At 43.8% G+C, this 17,540-nt stretch overlaps 2 protein-coding genes across 2 annotated transcripts in view; one reads left to right on the top strand and one right to left on the bottom strand.

The window, feature by feature from the left end:
• LOC119412029 (E3 ubiquitin-protein ligase RNF123) overlaps positions 1-17,540 on the bottom strand; it is a 69,923-nt gene that overhangs the window by 18,585 nt on the left and 33,798 nt on the right. The window lies entirely within an intron of this gene.
• On the top strand, positions 4,278-6,154 carry amigo3 (adhesion molecule with Ig-like domain 3). The gene has a single exon (XM_037679006.1). It carries the CDS (start codon positions 4,477-4,479, stop codon positions 6,007-6,009), a length of 1,533 nt encoding a protein of 510 aa, XP_037534934.1. The 5' UTR covers positions 4,278-4,476; the 3' UTR covers positions 6,010-6,154.

The raw sequence follows: 17,540 nt of genomic DNA, 5'->3' as shown, positions 1-17,540 counted from the left end.
GTCTGACCACACCCCTTTCTCTTCTAAACAATCAGTAATGTATGACCACACCCCTTCTCTTCTAAACAATCAATAATGTCTGACCACACCCCTTTTCTTCTGAACAATCACTAATGTCTGACCACACCCCTTTCTCTTCTAAACAGTCAGTAATGTATGACCCCACCCCTTCTCTTCTAAACAATCAGTAATGTCTGACCACACCCCTTCTCTTCTAAACAATCAGTAATGTCTGACCACACCCCTTTTCTTCTGAACAATCAGTAATGTCTGACCACACCCCTTTTCTTCTGAACAATCAGTAATGTCTGACCACACCCCTTCTCTTCTAAACAATCACTAATGTCTGACCACACCCCTTCTCTTCTAAACAATCACTAACGTCTGACCCTGCATTTTTCTTCTAAACAGTCACTCACATATGACCCTGCTCCTTCTTTTCTGTCACGTCTGACCCCGCCCCTTTTCTTCCAAACAGTCACAAACATCTGACCTAGTCCCTTATTTTTTTAAATATTCGGTAACATCTGAACTCACCTCTTTCCTAAATATTCTGTAATGTCAGACCCCGCCTCCTTTTCTTTTAAATAGTCTATAACGGCCCTGTTCTGTTCAGATCCATGAACCAAACAAAAACCAACAGTTTAGTTACACCAAGATTGTCAGATTAGTCCTGTAAGCGTGGAGACGTTTCTACAGAGAATGTTTTTTTGGACCCAGCAGTTTTTACATCACACTTTCATCCTGAAACACTGAACCAACACTCCACACCACGATGATGATGATGGTGCAGATTTCTCACAGAAACAAGAGATGAAAGTGGAGATGAAGAGCTAACTGAGGCAGCAGGTGGAGCATCTGAACTCATGTTTGCTCCAGAATCAGATTTCAGCTGTATAAAACCACAAGCCTGCTGCTGCTGCTGAGTGGAGTGAGAACACGATGGACCAGATCAGAAGATCTCAGGAACGATGTGACATCAGGTCCTTCAGCAGAGTTCAATCAGCAGAGAAAACAAGAAACTGCAGGCTGTGCTCAGCTGGTAAACAAGTCTGATTTATGACTTTTTTTATTTTACTTCTCATCTTACACAAAACAGAATCAGGCTGAAGCAGCAAGAAACCAGGCCGACGTCTGCAGGACTACAGATACCCCACAGATGTTTATAGACTTCCTAAAGACATCCACAGACTATTAAAAATCTACAAACTCCCTACAGACTCCAATAGGCATCTATGTGTCTACACTGGTCCTGTTAGACATCAATGCTGCATTTGATACAGTTGATCACAATATTCTTTTACAGAGACTTGAATATGATATTGGGATTATAGGAACGGCTCTAAATTTCTAAGTTCTAAATTCTAAGTTCTAGAATTGTGCCGCTCCAGGTGGCTGCATGTTGGAGCAGCTCTGATACTTTCATTCTGAGATTTTGCTTTTGGAAACTTTAATTCCTGTTTTTCTGGATGTAAATCACATGTTTTGGATGATTGTTTCCTCTGGTATCAGATGCTGTGCAGCTGGAAGGATTTTTACTGAAACTTTTTTTAGTTTTGGACATTTGTTATGATGCGTAACCATGGCAACAAGGCAGTTTTCTACAACCAACAGCAGCTGATTAACATCTCAAAAGCTCAAATAATATCTCAACTACAGCCCCAAATCTCAAATGAGTTGAAAAGGATGTTCTGCGGACGCATTCTCATCTATTTGCCAGCTGTGCTCGAGTGCCTGACCACTGAGATCCTGGAACTAGCAGGAAACACGGCTCATGACAGCTGAAGGACGGGATCGTCCCTCGGCGCCTACAGCTGGCTGTCCACAGTGACGAGGAGCTCAGCAGACTGCTGGGAGGAGTGGCCATCGCTCTGGGAGGAGTTCTGCCCGGTATTCGGGTGGTCCTACAGCCCGGGGGAACCGAGAGGCCAGCCGAGTCTGGGTGGACGGATCGGACGGCATCTGCAGTCAGTTTCTTAGGATCCACTGTGGGATGGACCTTTACAAGAGATCCTTCCTGTCTACAGCATCAGCATCTATAACATCTCTTAATGAAATGAGGATAATGAGTTACAACAACAAATAATTTCCCTTTGGGATTAATAAAGTATTTTTGAATTGAATTGAATTGAAATTGGTTTAAATCATATACATTTAATAGATTCCAATTTGTAAATGTAAATAATGAATCTTTTTCATACACTAAAGTTAGTCATGGAGTTCCTCAAGGTTCAGTGCTTGGACCAATACTCTTTATACTGCTCCCATTAGGTAAAGTTATTAAACAGTATGGGATAAATTTTCATTGTTATGCTGATGATACACAGTTTTATTTGTCCATGAAACCCAACGAATCCAATCAGTTACTTAGACTACAAGCATGTCTTAAAGACATAAAAACCTGGATGACCCTAAATGCTCTGCTTTTAAACTCGGACAAGACAGAGATTGCAGTTTTTGGACCTGAGCATTTTAGGAATTAATTTTTCAATCTTTTGCCCTCCTTGGATGGCATTAATCTGGCCTCCAGCTCTAATGTTAAAAATCTTGGTGTTATTTTTGATCAGGACATGTCTTTTATCCCCCACATTAAAAACGTTACCAGAACCTCTTTCCACTAAGATTAGACATTTCTTGTCTAAAAATGATGCAGAAAAACTGGTCCATGCATTTGTCACATCTAGACTGGACTATTGCAATGGTTTATTATCTGGGTGTCCAAATACTTCTTTAAAAAGTCTTCAGTTGATCCAAAATGCTGCTGCCAGAGTTTTAATTGGAGTTAGTAGGAATTAGCTCACACAAGGCCCAGATGTGACCAGACTCTCTTCACACTCCCTACAGATGTCTACAGACTCCCACATACATGTCCTGTACCAGTCTAACATGTCCTGCTGTCCTCAATATTAAATATAACATGTATAACGTAAAGCTCTCATAAAGAGGCAGGTGTTAGTTTGTCCTTTTCAGTAGAAACACGTGTCTTGTTCCTAAAGTAAATAAAACAATGTGCATTTTGTTGTGATAGTTCTGAATATTTCACTGCCTGCGAAGAAGTTTCAAAGATTTAATTCACCGGGCCTGAAACCATCCTGTTCTGTCCGTCTGAGAGCCCACAGCCAGACTCTCTGTGAAATCAGTGTCTCAAAGCTCCTTCTGTGGAGACATAAGCCGTCAGAGAGGGTGAAAACAAAGTGCGAGCAGAGGCAAACAGGAACAGGCAGTGAAACGAGGAGAAGGAGGAGGAGCAGAGGAGAGGAGAGGAAGAACACTGGGAAAGCACCAGAAGAGGCAGACGGAGCTCAGAAATGAGCAGCAAACACACCAAGGCAGCTGTGACAGCAAACACACAAACGTCGGATGTTTTGCTGCTCTCATCGGTACCGGAGCAGCAGAACTTCACGTTCTGCCTTAACGAGGAGACAAAGAGCAGCAGAGACGGAGCTCGCTGATCGATGCTTCACGTCAGAGCCTTTTAAAAGCCTCTCAGAACGAAGCAGCAAGGCTGCTCTCAGCGAGGAGGACTGCAGCAGCTGCAGAGCTGCAGGCAGGAGGATGCTGAGCCTTCTGGACCTCAGACCGGACTCCACCAACAGGACCCAATGGAGCGAGTGAACACCAGACAGAGGCACAAGACAGGATGGACCAAGAGACCAGAGAGGACTGGACACTTTCTGGTGTCTACATGAAACTTTAATCAAACAGGAAACAAGAAAGTTCAGTTGACTTTGTTTGTTCTGTTTATACCGACCTGAGAGGACTGGTCTGACAGGACACGCCTGGACTGGTCTGAGAGGACACGCCTGGACTGGTCTGAGAGGACAGGTTGGACTGGTCTGGGAGGACAGGTCTGGACTGGTCTGGGAGGACAGGTCTGGCCTGGTCTGCTAGGACAGTTCTGGACTGGTCTGAAAGGACAGGTCTGGACTGGTCTGAGAAGACAGGTCTGGACTGGTCTGAGAAGACAGGTTTGGACTGATCTGAGAGGACATCTGAACTGGGCTGCAAGGACAGGTCTGGACAGGTCTGTGAGGACAGTTCTGCGAGGACAGATCTGGACTGGTCTGAAAGGACAGGTCTGGACTGGTCTGCAAGGACAGGTCAGATCTGTACGTCCTCCCTCCTGCTCCGAGCTGAACTGAGCAGATGTTTGTCTCCTGCCTCTGAACGGTGGATGCAGGAGCTTCATGCAACGCTGACCGAGTCCAAACAAGTGAGGACCTGCAGGGACTGGGCAATAGGGGTTCTGCTCTGAGTCTGAAGATCCAGTCGGAGAAGAAATGCTGACAGACTCAGAGTGAAGGAGTGTTTCTGGTTTAAAACAAAAACTGAGGCTCCGTGTGTCCCTGATATCTCCATGTGTTTTTTTATAAGGATGAGATGAGGTCCAGAACCTGGACAATGTGACAGAATAAGTTCTGGTTCTGCTGAAGTAAGACAAGTTCTGGCAGATTAAAGGATCCTGCAGCTGGCATCATGCTGGTTGGTCTCGCTGGTTTCCTGGAAATGACGGACTCAGCTGCAGCTCCAAGGCTGTCATCGTGGTCTGTTGTTCTGATGTTCTGTATGCTGTTGGGTCCGGTCTGGGCCAGTGCCTGCCCGTCTCAGTGCCTCTGTACTTCAGATCTCCTTAGTTGCACGGCTCTGGATTTGGATCAGGTCCCTGTGGTGTTGCCTGTCTTCACGGTCACACTGGACCTGAACCACAATCGTATCATGCAGCTAGAGGAGGAAAGCTTTGAGGGCCTTCCTCGTCTGGAGATGTTACGTTTGGCACATAACCAGTTGACCAAGATTCAGCCCGGAGCCTTCCGAAACTCCTCGGGTCCTCTGCTCCGACATCTGGACTTGTCCTCTAATCAGCTGATGGTTCTGGAGCAGCATTACTTCCAGGACTTACCCGGACTGCAGGAACTGTTGCTGTTCAACAATCGCATCGTCCGTGTGGAAACCGGAGCTCTGGATGCCCTACGGAATCTCCACAAGGTCTACCTCAGTCACAACCTGCTCACCAACTTCCCCTTCTTCAGCATCCAGAAGCACAGCCACCCCAACTTGTCCATGTTGGACTTATCCTCCAATCGGCTGCCCAAACTGCCCCTGAAGGACATCTCCAACCTGCCCCAGCTGGTCAAAGAGGGACTCTACCTCCACAACAACTCCCTGGTGTGCGACTGCTCCATGTACTCCTTGTTCAGGTTCTGGGAGAAGCAGGACTTCGCCTCCGTCAGGTTCTTCAGGCAGGAGCACGTCTGTCTGGTGTACGGGATCCAGCGAGGGGTTCAGTTCTTCCTCTACAGTCGTTTCTTTGATAAATGTAACTTGATGGGGATGAAGGAGCAGAAGGGGAACGTGTCAGTGACGGCAGGGGAGCCGCTGCTACTGCACTGCATAACCTCTCTGTCCAGGACCAGCACCACCTTCTTCTGGCTGGCACCAAATTCAGAGTATGTGGTGCCGCCAGGGAACAATGGCTCCTTAAAGATGTTCCCCAACGGTAGTCTGGAGATTGTGGCAGCACGTGAGGAGGATTCCGGAATCTACCTGTGCATGGCTCAAGACCAGGATCACAACGAGACTCGGGAGGTTAAGGTGACTGTGCTGCGCCATGAGGGCGAGGCCCATGAGCATTTCAACACGGGTTTCACCACGCTGCTGGGCTGCGTGGTCAGCCTGCTGCTGGTCCTCATGTATCTGTATCTGACGCCATGCCGCTGCCCCAAGCACCGCCCCCCGACCACCGTCACTCTGAGTCGAGGCAAGGAGGCAAGGCCGGGGAGTGCCCAGTCCTCCATCCTGACACCAACCCCGCCGCTGACCACCGAGGGTCCGGGTCGAAAGGTTAGTACCAACAAGCATGTGGTGTTTCTGGAGCCAATCAGAGAGCAGCAGAATGGCAGACTGAGGGCGGGGCCGGGGCTCCTGCTGGGGGTGGAGCCACAGCAGAGAGCTGGGGAGACGGACTCCTACGTGTCCGTCTTCTCTGACACGCCCATCTTGTTGCCATAGTAACACTAAGACACATGGACTGGCACTGTGTTTACCCACTCCCCCACTGCAGACCTGAGCACAACACCCCCAACCCTCCCCATTCCAAGTGCAATTCTCAATCCAGAATCCTACTGAGCCCCAGAACCAGTGCACTGTGATGGGTCAGACTTTCAGACCCTCGTGAGTCCAGAGGGGGAGGAGCATGAAGCGCTGCTGAAACCGTCCCTTTAAGCACGGCTTGTACCTTTAAACTTTTACTACCTATGCCTTTACTTTCCTCAGACAGAAAAATAAACATTTTTAGAACATTTTAGGTTCTGGTTCTGTTTTCAGGTTCTGTTTAAAGTTCTGTCTGAGTGTCTAAGAGCAGATTAAACGTCCAAAGTGTTTCTGTGTTTTAGAGTAGGAGAGCTTTTAGAAACTAAAAATAGAAAATGTTTTCCACATGAACTTCATTTGTGTCATCGTCGGTCAGAAGAGGAACCAGAACCAGCAGAAGGGACATAAACAAATGAGAATCTGTCTGTTTTTAGCTTCATGTCAGCTGAGGAGATGTTTCAGTGTTTTTCTGCACCGACTGCAGCCCGTCCCGTCTCCACCTGTGTTAATAAACCTTCGATCTGCACCCCCCAAACACCGCCTGCTCCTTGTGTCTGCATGCTCCACCTGAAACCACGACACAGAACCCAAAACAAGGACGAACCTCCGAGTGTGATCAGGGAGTCACGACAAAGACGAACGAGTTCAATTTCAAAGGTTAGCTGCAAAACTGCAGATTTAACAAGTTTGACAAAATTTCTTTAAAGTGGTGAAAAAAAAATCTCCACAAATATGATACAAATGAACACACAGGAGTTAATATTTCACACAAAGAGCAACGACTCTTTAAAATAAAGAGAATTTAGCAAAAAGCTGTCAGCTGAATGAAAGTTTCTGTTTCGGCCCAAGAAGACGACGTCAGCCTAAAGCTGGGGACACAAAGTCCCTTCAGTTTATCCATGAAGCATATTAAAAACAACAAGCTGGAACCAAACAGCACCAACAATATTAAAGCAAGACAAAGACTGAGATCAAAACAACAACACAACAAATTCATACGAAAACATCAGGAGAAAGTAAAGAAAGAACAACAAAAGAGTAAAACCAGTCACCCAGCGTGAAAAGTCAGTGTTTAAAAACAGGAAGTGAAGAGGTCAGTGTGATGTTGGGGGCAGATGGTTCCAGAGTTTAGGAGCCAGGACTGAAAAAGCCTGATCTCCTCTGAGCTTCAACCACAAGCAGCTGGTCAGATGATCTCAGCGCCCGAGAAGGTTGAAGTAGGTCAGAGAGATATGAGGGTGCAAGGTCTTTTAGGCACTTACGGTCAACACAATAATTTTTAAATCTATTCTGTTATATATAGGGAGCCAATGAAGGGAGGACAAAACTGATGAAATATGAAAATAAAATACGATCAAACCTATGAGTTCCTGTTAAGAGACGAGCTGCAGCATTGTGAACGAGCTGGAGACAGGAAAGAGACTTGACTAACCCCAACATATAGCGCGTGACAGTAGTCTAGTCGGGTTGTAATGAGGGCATGGGCCATTCTTTCAAGGTCAGATCTGCCAAAAACGGACTTAGGCTTTGCTATTTGATTTAACTGAAAGAAACTTTTCTGCAGAAAAGAGTTCATCTGTTTATTAATCTTAAAATCAGAGCCTAAAACCATCCCCAGATTCATAACGCTCTGCAGAAGATACAGCTCTAGAGAGCTACGGTTTACAGGAAGAGTGACAGCAGTAGACCTAGGGATGAACATGAAAACTTCAGTTTTCTCATCACTAAAAATAAAAAATAAAATGTAGCCATCCAAGCCGTCATGTCAAGAAGACATTTTATTGGAGGGTGGATGGAGCAAGACCTATTGGGTTTTAAGGACAGATAAATCTGACAATCATCAGCATAACAATAAAAAGAAAGACCATGTTTCCTCAGAACAGAAACCAAAGGAAGCTGGTTCAATGAACATAGAAGCATTCCAAGAATCTAGCCCTGTGGAACCCCACAGGAAAGATGTGCTGAAGTGACACACACACAGACACACACACGCATGTATGTATGCATTATATATATATATAAATATATATACACACAGTATATATACAGTAGTCCCTCGCAACTTGGCGGTTCAGCTTTCGCAAACTCACTCTTTTTCAAAGCAAGATTGGACATGACACACAATTGGCTGATTGATATATATATATATATATATATATATATATATATACAGGTTAGTCTCATTGAGTCACAAGGACTCATTTTCAAGAGAGACCTCCTGTTTCAGCCAGACAACATATAAAGTACAGACTACAATAATTCAACAAATAACAATTAAAATCAAATCAAAGTTGTGATATAAAAACTGTTGAATCAAGTTGCCATATAACAAAAATAAAGTATTAAAAACTAGAACATATTGGCATAGGTTTTTCTATTGGCATTATCAAATGTTTAACATCTCTTAAAGAAATCAAACTGGACAGCTTCCATTCTTGTTGCAAGGTGTTCCAGGTTACAGGAGCAGAGTAAATAAAGGTCTTTTAGCTGAATTCAGTCTGTACTGAACACCTGAAGGAACACCATGCATGGAAAAGATTAGAGGAAGAGATGCTGGCATCGACTTTCTGTTTGAAAACAACATCCCTTTGGTTTTGTCAGCATGTAGCACCGGCTTGAGGTGGAATAAGACTGAATGATGTCAAATGCAGACTGTAGAAGCTGGAAAACCTTGGCAACTGTGTTAGCTCTGCAATAAACAATTGAATCATCGGCATAAAAATGTAAGAAGGCATCAGGAATGTTTTGACCTACATTATTTTTATAAATAAAGGTTGAATGAAAATTGTAAAAAGAGTGGGTCCTATATTCATAATATATACACGTATATATGTCTCTCTATATATATATAATGTATATAGAATATATACATGATGTACATATATATGTCCACTGTACATATATGTACAGTGGTGCTTGAAAGTCTGTGAACTCTTTATAATTTTCTATATTTCTGCATAAATATGGCCTAAAACATCATCAGATTTCACACAAGTCCTAAAAGTAGAAAAAGTTAAACAGTTAAACAAATGAAACAAAAATACTCTACTTGATTATTTATTTATTGAGGAAAATGATCCAATATTACATATTTGTGAGTGGTAAAAGTATGTGAAACTTTGCTTTCAGTATCTGGTGTGACAACCCCCCCACCACCTTACTGGCAAAAGGTGTAATTGTACAATGTAACCAGCAGAGGGCGGATGCGGAATACTTTCAAGTCATGACCGTTCACTTTAACTTTAACTTTCACTTTCAGCACGGTCAAGCAGCGAGCAATATTGTGTAGCATATTTTGCTTAACACAGCATGGTAAGTAAGTTTGTTGCAACTGATCTGTAAAACATATCAACAATAATACATTTTCTTCAATCCTCCAAACTGCTTGTCATTGGCTACAAGCCTCTCAAGTTAGCAAGCTAACATTTAAATAAACTAGCATAGACTATTGCCTTGTAAAACTTTATCCAGAACAATAAATCCAACGCAGAGGTAAAATATATCAGCGTTAGTAACGTTATCTTTTTTGCCCTCCGTGAAATGCATTGCTTGTCTGAAATCTTTACTTCTCTGCACAGAAAAAACAAGCTGCAGTCAATACTAATTAGGCCTTCACCGTACGTGACTGTTTAAACAATGAACAGGGAAGGGCATTTCTTAGTTTAATTTATATTTATGTAACACACTTCATAACTTTATGGTGAACAGTGGAGGACAGAAAATGTGAACACACGTTAGGAAGACTGTTTCAAGACTTCTGGTGTTAAAACAGGTTTAAAAGTAGTTGTTTCCTTAAGATTCCAGGGGGTGGACAAAGCTAGAAAAATTTCAGCCAATATATCAGTTAACGGCATTAGCCTCCCGCTCCCAGTATTGGTATCGACAATAGTGAAAACTTCCAGATTGGTCGGGCTCTAAGTTTTAGCCCATTCCTCCGTACAGAAGAGCTTCAACGCTGGATGTTGGTGGTTTCCACACATTTACTGCAGCTTCAGGTCCTTCCACAACATCTGGATTGGATTAAGGTCAGGACTTTGACTTGGCCATTCCAAAACATGAACTTTATTCTTCTTGAACGTTCTTTGGTAGAACCACTTGTATGCTTGGAGTCATTGTGTCGCTTCGTGACCCACCTTCTCTTGAGATTCAGCTCATGGACAGATGTTCTGACATTTTCCTTTAGAATTCTCTGATGTAATTCAGAATTCATTGTTCCATCAATGATGGCAAGACGTCCTGGCCCAGATGCAGGAAAACAGACCCAAACCATGAAACTACCACCACCGTGTTTCACAGATGGGATAAGGTTCTTCTGCAGGAATGCTGTTTTCCTTTCTCCAAACATGACAGTTTTCATTTAAACCAAAAAGTTCTATTTTGGTCTCATTGTCCACAAAACATTCTTCCAACAGTCTTCTGGCTTGTCCACATGATCTTCAGCAAACTGAAGACGAGCAGCCATGTTCTTTTTGAGAGCAGTGGTTTCTCCTTCAACCCTGCCTTGAACCATTGTTGTTCAGAGTTCTCCTGATGGTGGACTCATGAACATTAATGTGAGAGAGGCCTTCAGTTGTTACAAGTTACCCTTTGTGACCTCGCCCATTATTCCACCCCTCGCTCTTGGAGTGATCTTTGTTGGTCCACCACTCCTGGGGAGGGAACAATGGTCTTAAATGTCTTCCATTTGTACACAACCTGTCTGACTGTGGATTGGTGGGGTCCAAACTCTTTACAGATGTTTTGTAACCTTTTCCAGCCTGATGAGCATCAACAACTCTTTTTCTGAGCTCCTCAGGAATCTCCTTTGTTCCTGACATGATCCACTTCCACAAACATGTTGTGAAGAGCAGACGCTGATAGATCCAGTTCTTTAAATCAGGGTGATCACTCACACCTGATCATCATCCACTGATTGAAAACACCTGACTCTTGTTTCACTTTCAAATTAACTGATAATCCTAGAGGTTCACTTTTACCACACAAATATGTAATATTAGATCATTTTCCTCAATAAATAAACAACCGAGTATGATATTTTTATTTTATTTTTTTTAACTGGGTTCTCTTTATCTACTTTTAGGACTTGTGTAACTTATGACTTATGGAACTTGTGTATATATACATTTAAGTGTGTCTATGTGTGTGTGTGCACATACATATAAATACATAAATAGTGAAGTGACATTTTCTACTGAAGCTTGAATTTATAATTAGACATGTTTCAGAACCACACAGGCGAACCGGATCACATGGTTCCTCACAGGACCAGTACCAGATTTTAAAACAATCTTGGGTCTGGTTCATTCTCCTGAAACCACGGTAACATCCCAAGGAGGAGTAGATGCTTTTAAGTCAAATAAAAAATGTCATGAAATATTAAAGAGGCTTTTCTGCTTCGATCCAACTGAAACACAGAAACAAGCTCCCTCAAACAGAAAGAGTTGTGGTTCCAGTCTGTTCCATTATCAGAACTTTTTGGGTTCTGATGGCCTTTTCTGAAGAACTACCTTCTGATGGATTCACCTGTCCTCTGACATCAGTTTGAACCCAGCAGGTTCCTTCAAAAAGTCAGCGATTCTTCAGACCTGCAGGTCTGATGTTGGAGCTCTCAAAAAGATCAGAACTGGTTCAAAGCAGTCCAAACAGAATCAGTGAACTAAAATCAAAGCAAACATATGTGAATTTCACATGTTCTGATGGACAAATGTTCTGGTTCTACCTGAATCAAAAAGAGGTTCTGCTTGATATCAGCTGAGGTTATGGATCTCAAGGATTCATTACAAAGGGAGCTCTTTTGCTATATTAGTTTAGTTTGCACAATTAAAATACAGATCAAAGATATTAAGAAAATATAATTATAACAAACAGTGCGGGGAGAGGCAGAAGCCTAGTGGACTTATATAAAGCTTCCAGCCAATACATATACATAATACAAATAATATAATCCAAGAATACAGTCAATTGAACATATATTGCGGTAACAGAGTTTGAATCACCACCACGGTAACAGAAGCGAGATCACAATGATAACAGAGGCTGGATCACCACAGTAACTGAGGTTGGATCACCACAGTAACAGAGGCTGCATCATAATGGTAACAGAGGCTGGATCACCAAGGTAACTGAGGTTGGATCACCACGGTAACTGAGGTTGGGTCACCATGGTAACAGTGGCAGAATCAGTACTGTAAAAGAGGTTAGATTACCACAGTAACAGAAGCCAGATCACCACAGTAACAGAGGCTGGATGACCACAATAATTGAGGTTGGATCACAACAGTAACAGAGGCTGGATCCCCAAGGTAACAGTGGCAGAATCACCACGGTAACAGAGGTTGAATCACCACAATAACAAATGTTGGATCACCACGGTAACTGAAGTTGGATCATCACAGTAACATATGTTGTATCACCACAATAACAGATGTTGGATCACCACGGTAACAGAAGCCAGATCACCACAGTAACTGAGACTGGATCACCATGGTAACGGTAATATAGGCTGGATCACCATGGCAACAGTGGCAGAATCTCCACAGTAACTGAAGTTGGATCACCACGGTAACAGAAGCCAGATCACCATGGCAACAGTGGCAGGATCACTACGGTAACTGAGGTTGGATCGCGAAAGTAACTGAGGTTGGATTGCGACAGTAACTAAGGTTGGATCACCATGGTAACAGAAGCTGAATCTCCACGGTAACAGAGGTTGGATCACGAAAGTAACTGAGGTTGGATCACCACAGTAACATGTGTCATATTACCACAGTACCTGTGGTTGAAACAGCACATTAACTGAGGTCGGATCACCATGGTAAGTGAGGTTAGCCTGTTCAGAATACAGAACTGTAATAAAGTGAAGATTCAGTGAAGTTTTGAAAATAAAATAAAAAAGTATCTGGACATCTGTTTTGTAATTTAGGGCAATCCTGTGTCCACGGAGTTTTCTCAGTTTAGAAATGGGGATTGTGGAGCTCTAACCTACATGAGAGCTCAGGATGCCACACTCTCCAGTTTTAATTATGGGCAAACTGTGACTAACTCTGAAGTCCAATAGGACACTGCTTGGATTCAAAATAGAGGCTGTTCCTCCCAATTACACCCCATAGGTCATACTGTCACTACCCACATGGGCACTGAAGTCCCCCAGTAGAATAAAGGAGTTTCCTGCTGGAGCACCTTCCAGCATCCTGCTAAGAACTGCTGTTCAGCTCAAAGGCACAAACAAGAGTCCGTCTCAACACTCGAAGGCACAGAAAGCTACTCTCTCATCTAATGGGGAAAACATTGCACAGGCACCAAGTCGGGGGGCTAAGAGTAGACCCACATGAGGAGTAAGTTTCAGACTCTTTAAAGGAAACTGGTTTCAGAGCCTGTGTATTGAGGTACTCTTGGTACTTCTCAACCTCAGACACAAGCTCAGGCTCATTCGTCACCAGAGAGGTGACGTTCCATGTCCCAAGAGCCAGCTTTGGTAAGCCAAGGTCAGAGAGCCAAGGCCCCCCCATCTTCAGCTGGCACCCATGGCGCCTGACTCTTATGGCCTCCTTGTTGTTTTCTTGGTAAACGTCCCATAAAACAATGCAGTGATGGCTTTAAAGGCTGATGATTCTTTTGAATGAATTCTTTTGAATATTGAATCCAAACTTGAAGTTTTAGTTTTCAGCCTGACACACAGGTTCTGGTTCTCTGCATGGTGCTCTCCTTGCAGTAGAATCAGAACCATCCAAGTGACTGCAGTCTGCAAAATTAGTCTGGAGATGCTCCCCAGACTCCTCCAGGATCAAGATGTTAAAATTTCTTCTAAAAAGCTGGTTCAGCACAACATCAGAACTTGTTCCCAATGTTTGACGAACACGAGTGAAGCTGAGCAAACTCTTCATCCTTCCATTAGGAAAGCCTCCCACTTGGTGCTCCAGCACTCCAGTAAAACTCACGGCATCAAAGATTCATGGCAGCAGCGAGTAAATAAGAGTCACCGTATGCAGCTCGGTTTGAGGAACAGAAACATGGATCTAAATCATTCATTGCTCTAAAAGACATGAAGCGGTAGAGAAAACAAAGAAAAATGTGTTTGTGCTCAGAGTCTATGAAGACACGTCGGAACAGTTCTATATGAAGCATTAGCAGCTGCTATCTGAAATAAAACCTGAGAACAAACCGTGATGGTCACTGTTAACTCAGCTGCACACTGCTGAAACAACCAGCTCCTGTGTGACGCTACGAATAATTCAGAACTCAAACATGTGCAGGCTTTAACGAGCCTCAGAGACCGTACGTGTCCCGCCGCAGGTTAAACCCAGGTAACGAGTCACAACTAGAGGTCTCAGAGGTTCCATCACTGTCTGAAGACGGACTGAAAGCTTTTCTGACAACCCAAACACTCAGGAACGTCTTTCTAAAATGACAAGAATATTCAGGAACATCTTTTTAAGCAAAGAATGCTCGGGAACGTCTTTCTAAAATGACAAGAAGAAGAACAAGAATTTGAAACATATGATGAATTGATGACGAACGCTTTTGGTGACCACCGAGCCGTGAGATTTAAATGTCAACACCGTGGCTGGACATGTTTATTTGAGGAGAACTTTCGATGTGGTTTTTATCGCTGCTCATTTGTGCAAATAAGCTAGTTCTTTATCTTGACAACACAAGGACAAGCTCTAGTTTGTTCACCATGTTCTCAGAAATGTTATGAGAAAGACATCTGACCCACATACACGGCAACATGTAAAAGCAGCTGGTTTTTTCCCGCCTCTTTTGATTCCGCGCCGCTAAAAGAACTCTGAAAGCTCAGCTGTGGGCGGGACGGGGCTGGCCTCATCAGCGACTTATGATTGGTCAGAGGGAGTTTAAAGGCGGACCAGTCTGTGCAACCATTTAGCAAAACCATCTTGTGAATGTGGCTTCGGAGGCACAGAGGTGCATCAAAGGTGGGCCGTCTCCAACCCCCTTCACTGCCTCCGTGAGTCTTCTGAATGGACCAAGGCAGAAGGAACGTCTCTGTCCTGGACTGAGGCATCTTCTGAATGAGCCTTTGCAGGAACATTGGAGGAAGACTAGAGGAATGTTAGCTGTTAGGGAATTTTTGGTCAAAGTTTATGGATGTTTTTAACTACAATGTCTGCCCATGAACCATATGTTTGAGTTGGCAGAGGGAGCTGGATGAGGAGCTGATTTGAGGCTGCAGGTGCAGCTGGCACTCCAAGGTCACATCCGAGTCTGTGAGCTCGGCTGAACTGATAAGGTATAAAATCAAGCTTCACACACTGCCCGTGGCAGATTCTTGTAACTGGGATTCATGCAAGTACTTCCTGTATATCTGCATGTACTTCCTGTAAATCTGTGTGTACTTCCTGTAAATCTGTGTGTACTTCCTGTAAATCTGTGTGCACTTCCTGTAAATCTGTGTGCACTTCCTGTATATTTGCATGTACTTCCTGTATACAGTATTCCGTCGCTACTTTGCGGTTCATTTATCGCGGATTCACTCTATCGAGATTTTTCAAAATAAGATTGGACATAACTCACCATTGGCTGATTGACGGATGAGCCACACGATCGGCATGGAATTTTTATTTAAAATATATGATTTTAAATTATTTAGCACCTTCTCCTCCTTTGTGCAGTCCAGAGCTGCAGAAAAAGCTTCTTCCTGCGCCTCTCTGCAGCCTTTACTGCAAGATAAACTTCTTCCAGCAGCTGAACAGCTGAGCTCAGCTGATCTGCGTGCAGAGCAGAGAAGTGGGCGTGGCCAAGAGCACCTGCAGGTGGCTGAGAGCAGTGGAAGCACACGGAGGGAAATCATGACATTCTGTGCTGTTTTAGAGCGTTTAGAGATTAGAAACATTGTTTAGAATATTGCAAGAGTGTGGGAAGGGTTTAAAACGCCTTAATATATCTCTCTCGCTATATATATATAAATAAATACTAAAATAAACTACTACTTACCACTTGTACTACTGTTCCTACTTTGCGGTTTTTCACTTATCGCTGATCTTCAGCGTACGGATCCCCCGCGATAAACGAGGGACTGCTGTATCTGTGTAACCTGTCCTGAAAATCTGTCCTTGCAAGTAAAAACCAGTTAAAAATCTTCTGTTGTTGAGTGTGGCTCCTTTGGGTACGTGAGATAAAGCGAGGATATTTTTATCCAACATTAGCATTTAGAGGAACAACAAGGAATGTTACATGGATTTTGCAGACACCTAATCCACTCTGTTGAAATAATCTCTGAGATTAAACCTGAAACTGAACATTTAATGTTTGTTGTTAGAGAAAAAATAAATCTGAAGTTGAACTCTGTTTTGGATGTGTTCTTCCTCCTGACTTCCTCTCTTCTTCATCACCATCCTGACCGCTCATCAGATGTTTCTATCAAACATCTTCTCATCTCTTCCATGTGACACCTCTAAGCCATCAGACTCTCTTTATCTTTAATTATGTCTCTTCATTTCTGAGCAAACTTTCATCCTCCTGTCCTTCTCTCAGCCTCATCTTCCTCAGAATCTCCCCCCGCCATCACATCTGTGACAAAAACCTTGAGGGGACAGCAGACCTGATCCACGATCCAGCGGCGAAGAGAATGAACACCTATGTATAAACACAACATTCACTGAGCGACAGATCAGAGACTTCTGGAAACATCTGGAGTTAGGTTTATAAAACCATCTGAACCTTGTCAGGATCAGAGAAATGTGGTCCAGTCAGAGCAAATACTGAACCCTGAGGCTGAGAACCTTCATCACTGTTTCCATCTATTTAAAAAGCATGACTGCCGAAACAGGCAGCACGGTGGCTCAGTTGGTAGAGCTGTTGCCGCTCAGTAAGAAGGTCGCCAGATCAAATCCCAGCTGCGTGGGTTTTCTTCAGGTACTCCGGTTTCCTCCCACAGACCAAAAACATGCATGTTAGACTGACTGGTGAATTGTCCCTAGGTGAGAGAGTGTGTCCCTGTGATGGACTGGAGACCTGTCCAGGTGTTCCTGTGATGGACTGGAGACCTGTCCAGGTCTCCCTGTGATGGACTGGAGACCTGTCCAGGTGTCCCTGTGATGGACTGGAGACCTGTCCAGGTGTTCCAGTGATGGACTGGAGACCTGTCCAGGTATCCCTGTGATGGACTGAAGACCTGTCCAGGTGTCCCTGTGATGGACTGGATACCTGTCCAGGTGTCCCCCTGGCTCTCACACAGTGACTGCTGGATACGGGCACCAATGATCCCGATGACCCAAAAAGGAAGAAGCAGGTAAAGATAATAGATGGATGGATGATGGATGGATGGATGGATGGATGGATGGATGGATGGATGGAAGATGGATGGAAGATGGATGGATGGATGGAAGATGGATGGAAGATGGATGGATGATGGATGAATGGATGATGGATGGATGGATGAATGGATGATGGATGGATGGATGGATGGATGATGGATGAATGGATGATGGATG

The sequence above is a fragment of the Nematolebias whitei genome, chromosome 7, assembly GCF_014905685.2.
Source record: "Nematolebias whitei isolate Nwh7 chromosome 7, NemWhi1, whole genome shotgun sequence".
NCBI classification, from domain to species: Eukaryota; Metazoa; Chordata; class Actinopteri; order Cyprinodontiformes; family Rivulidae; genus Nematolebias; species Nematolebias whitei.
The sequence above is the reverse complement of the archived record's forward strand: the minus strand, read 5'-3'. Positions and strand labels throughout refer to the sequence as shown.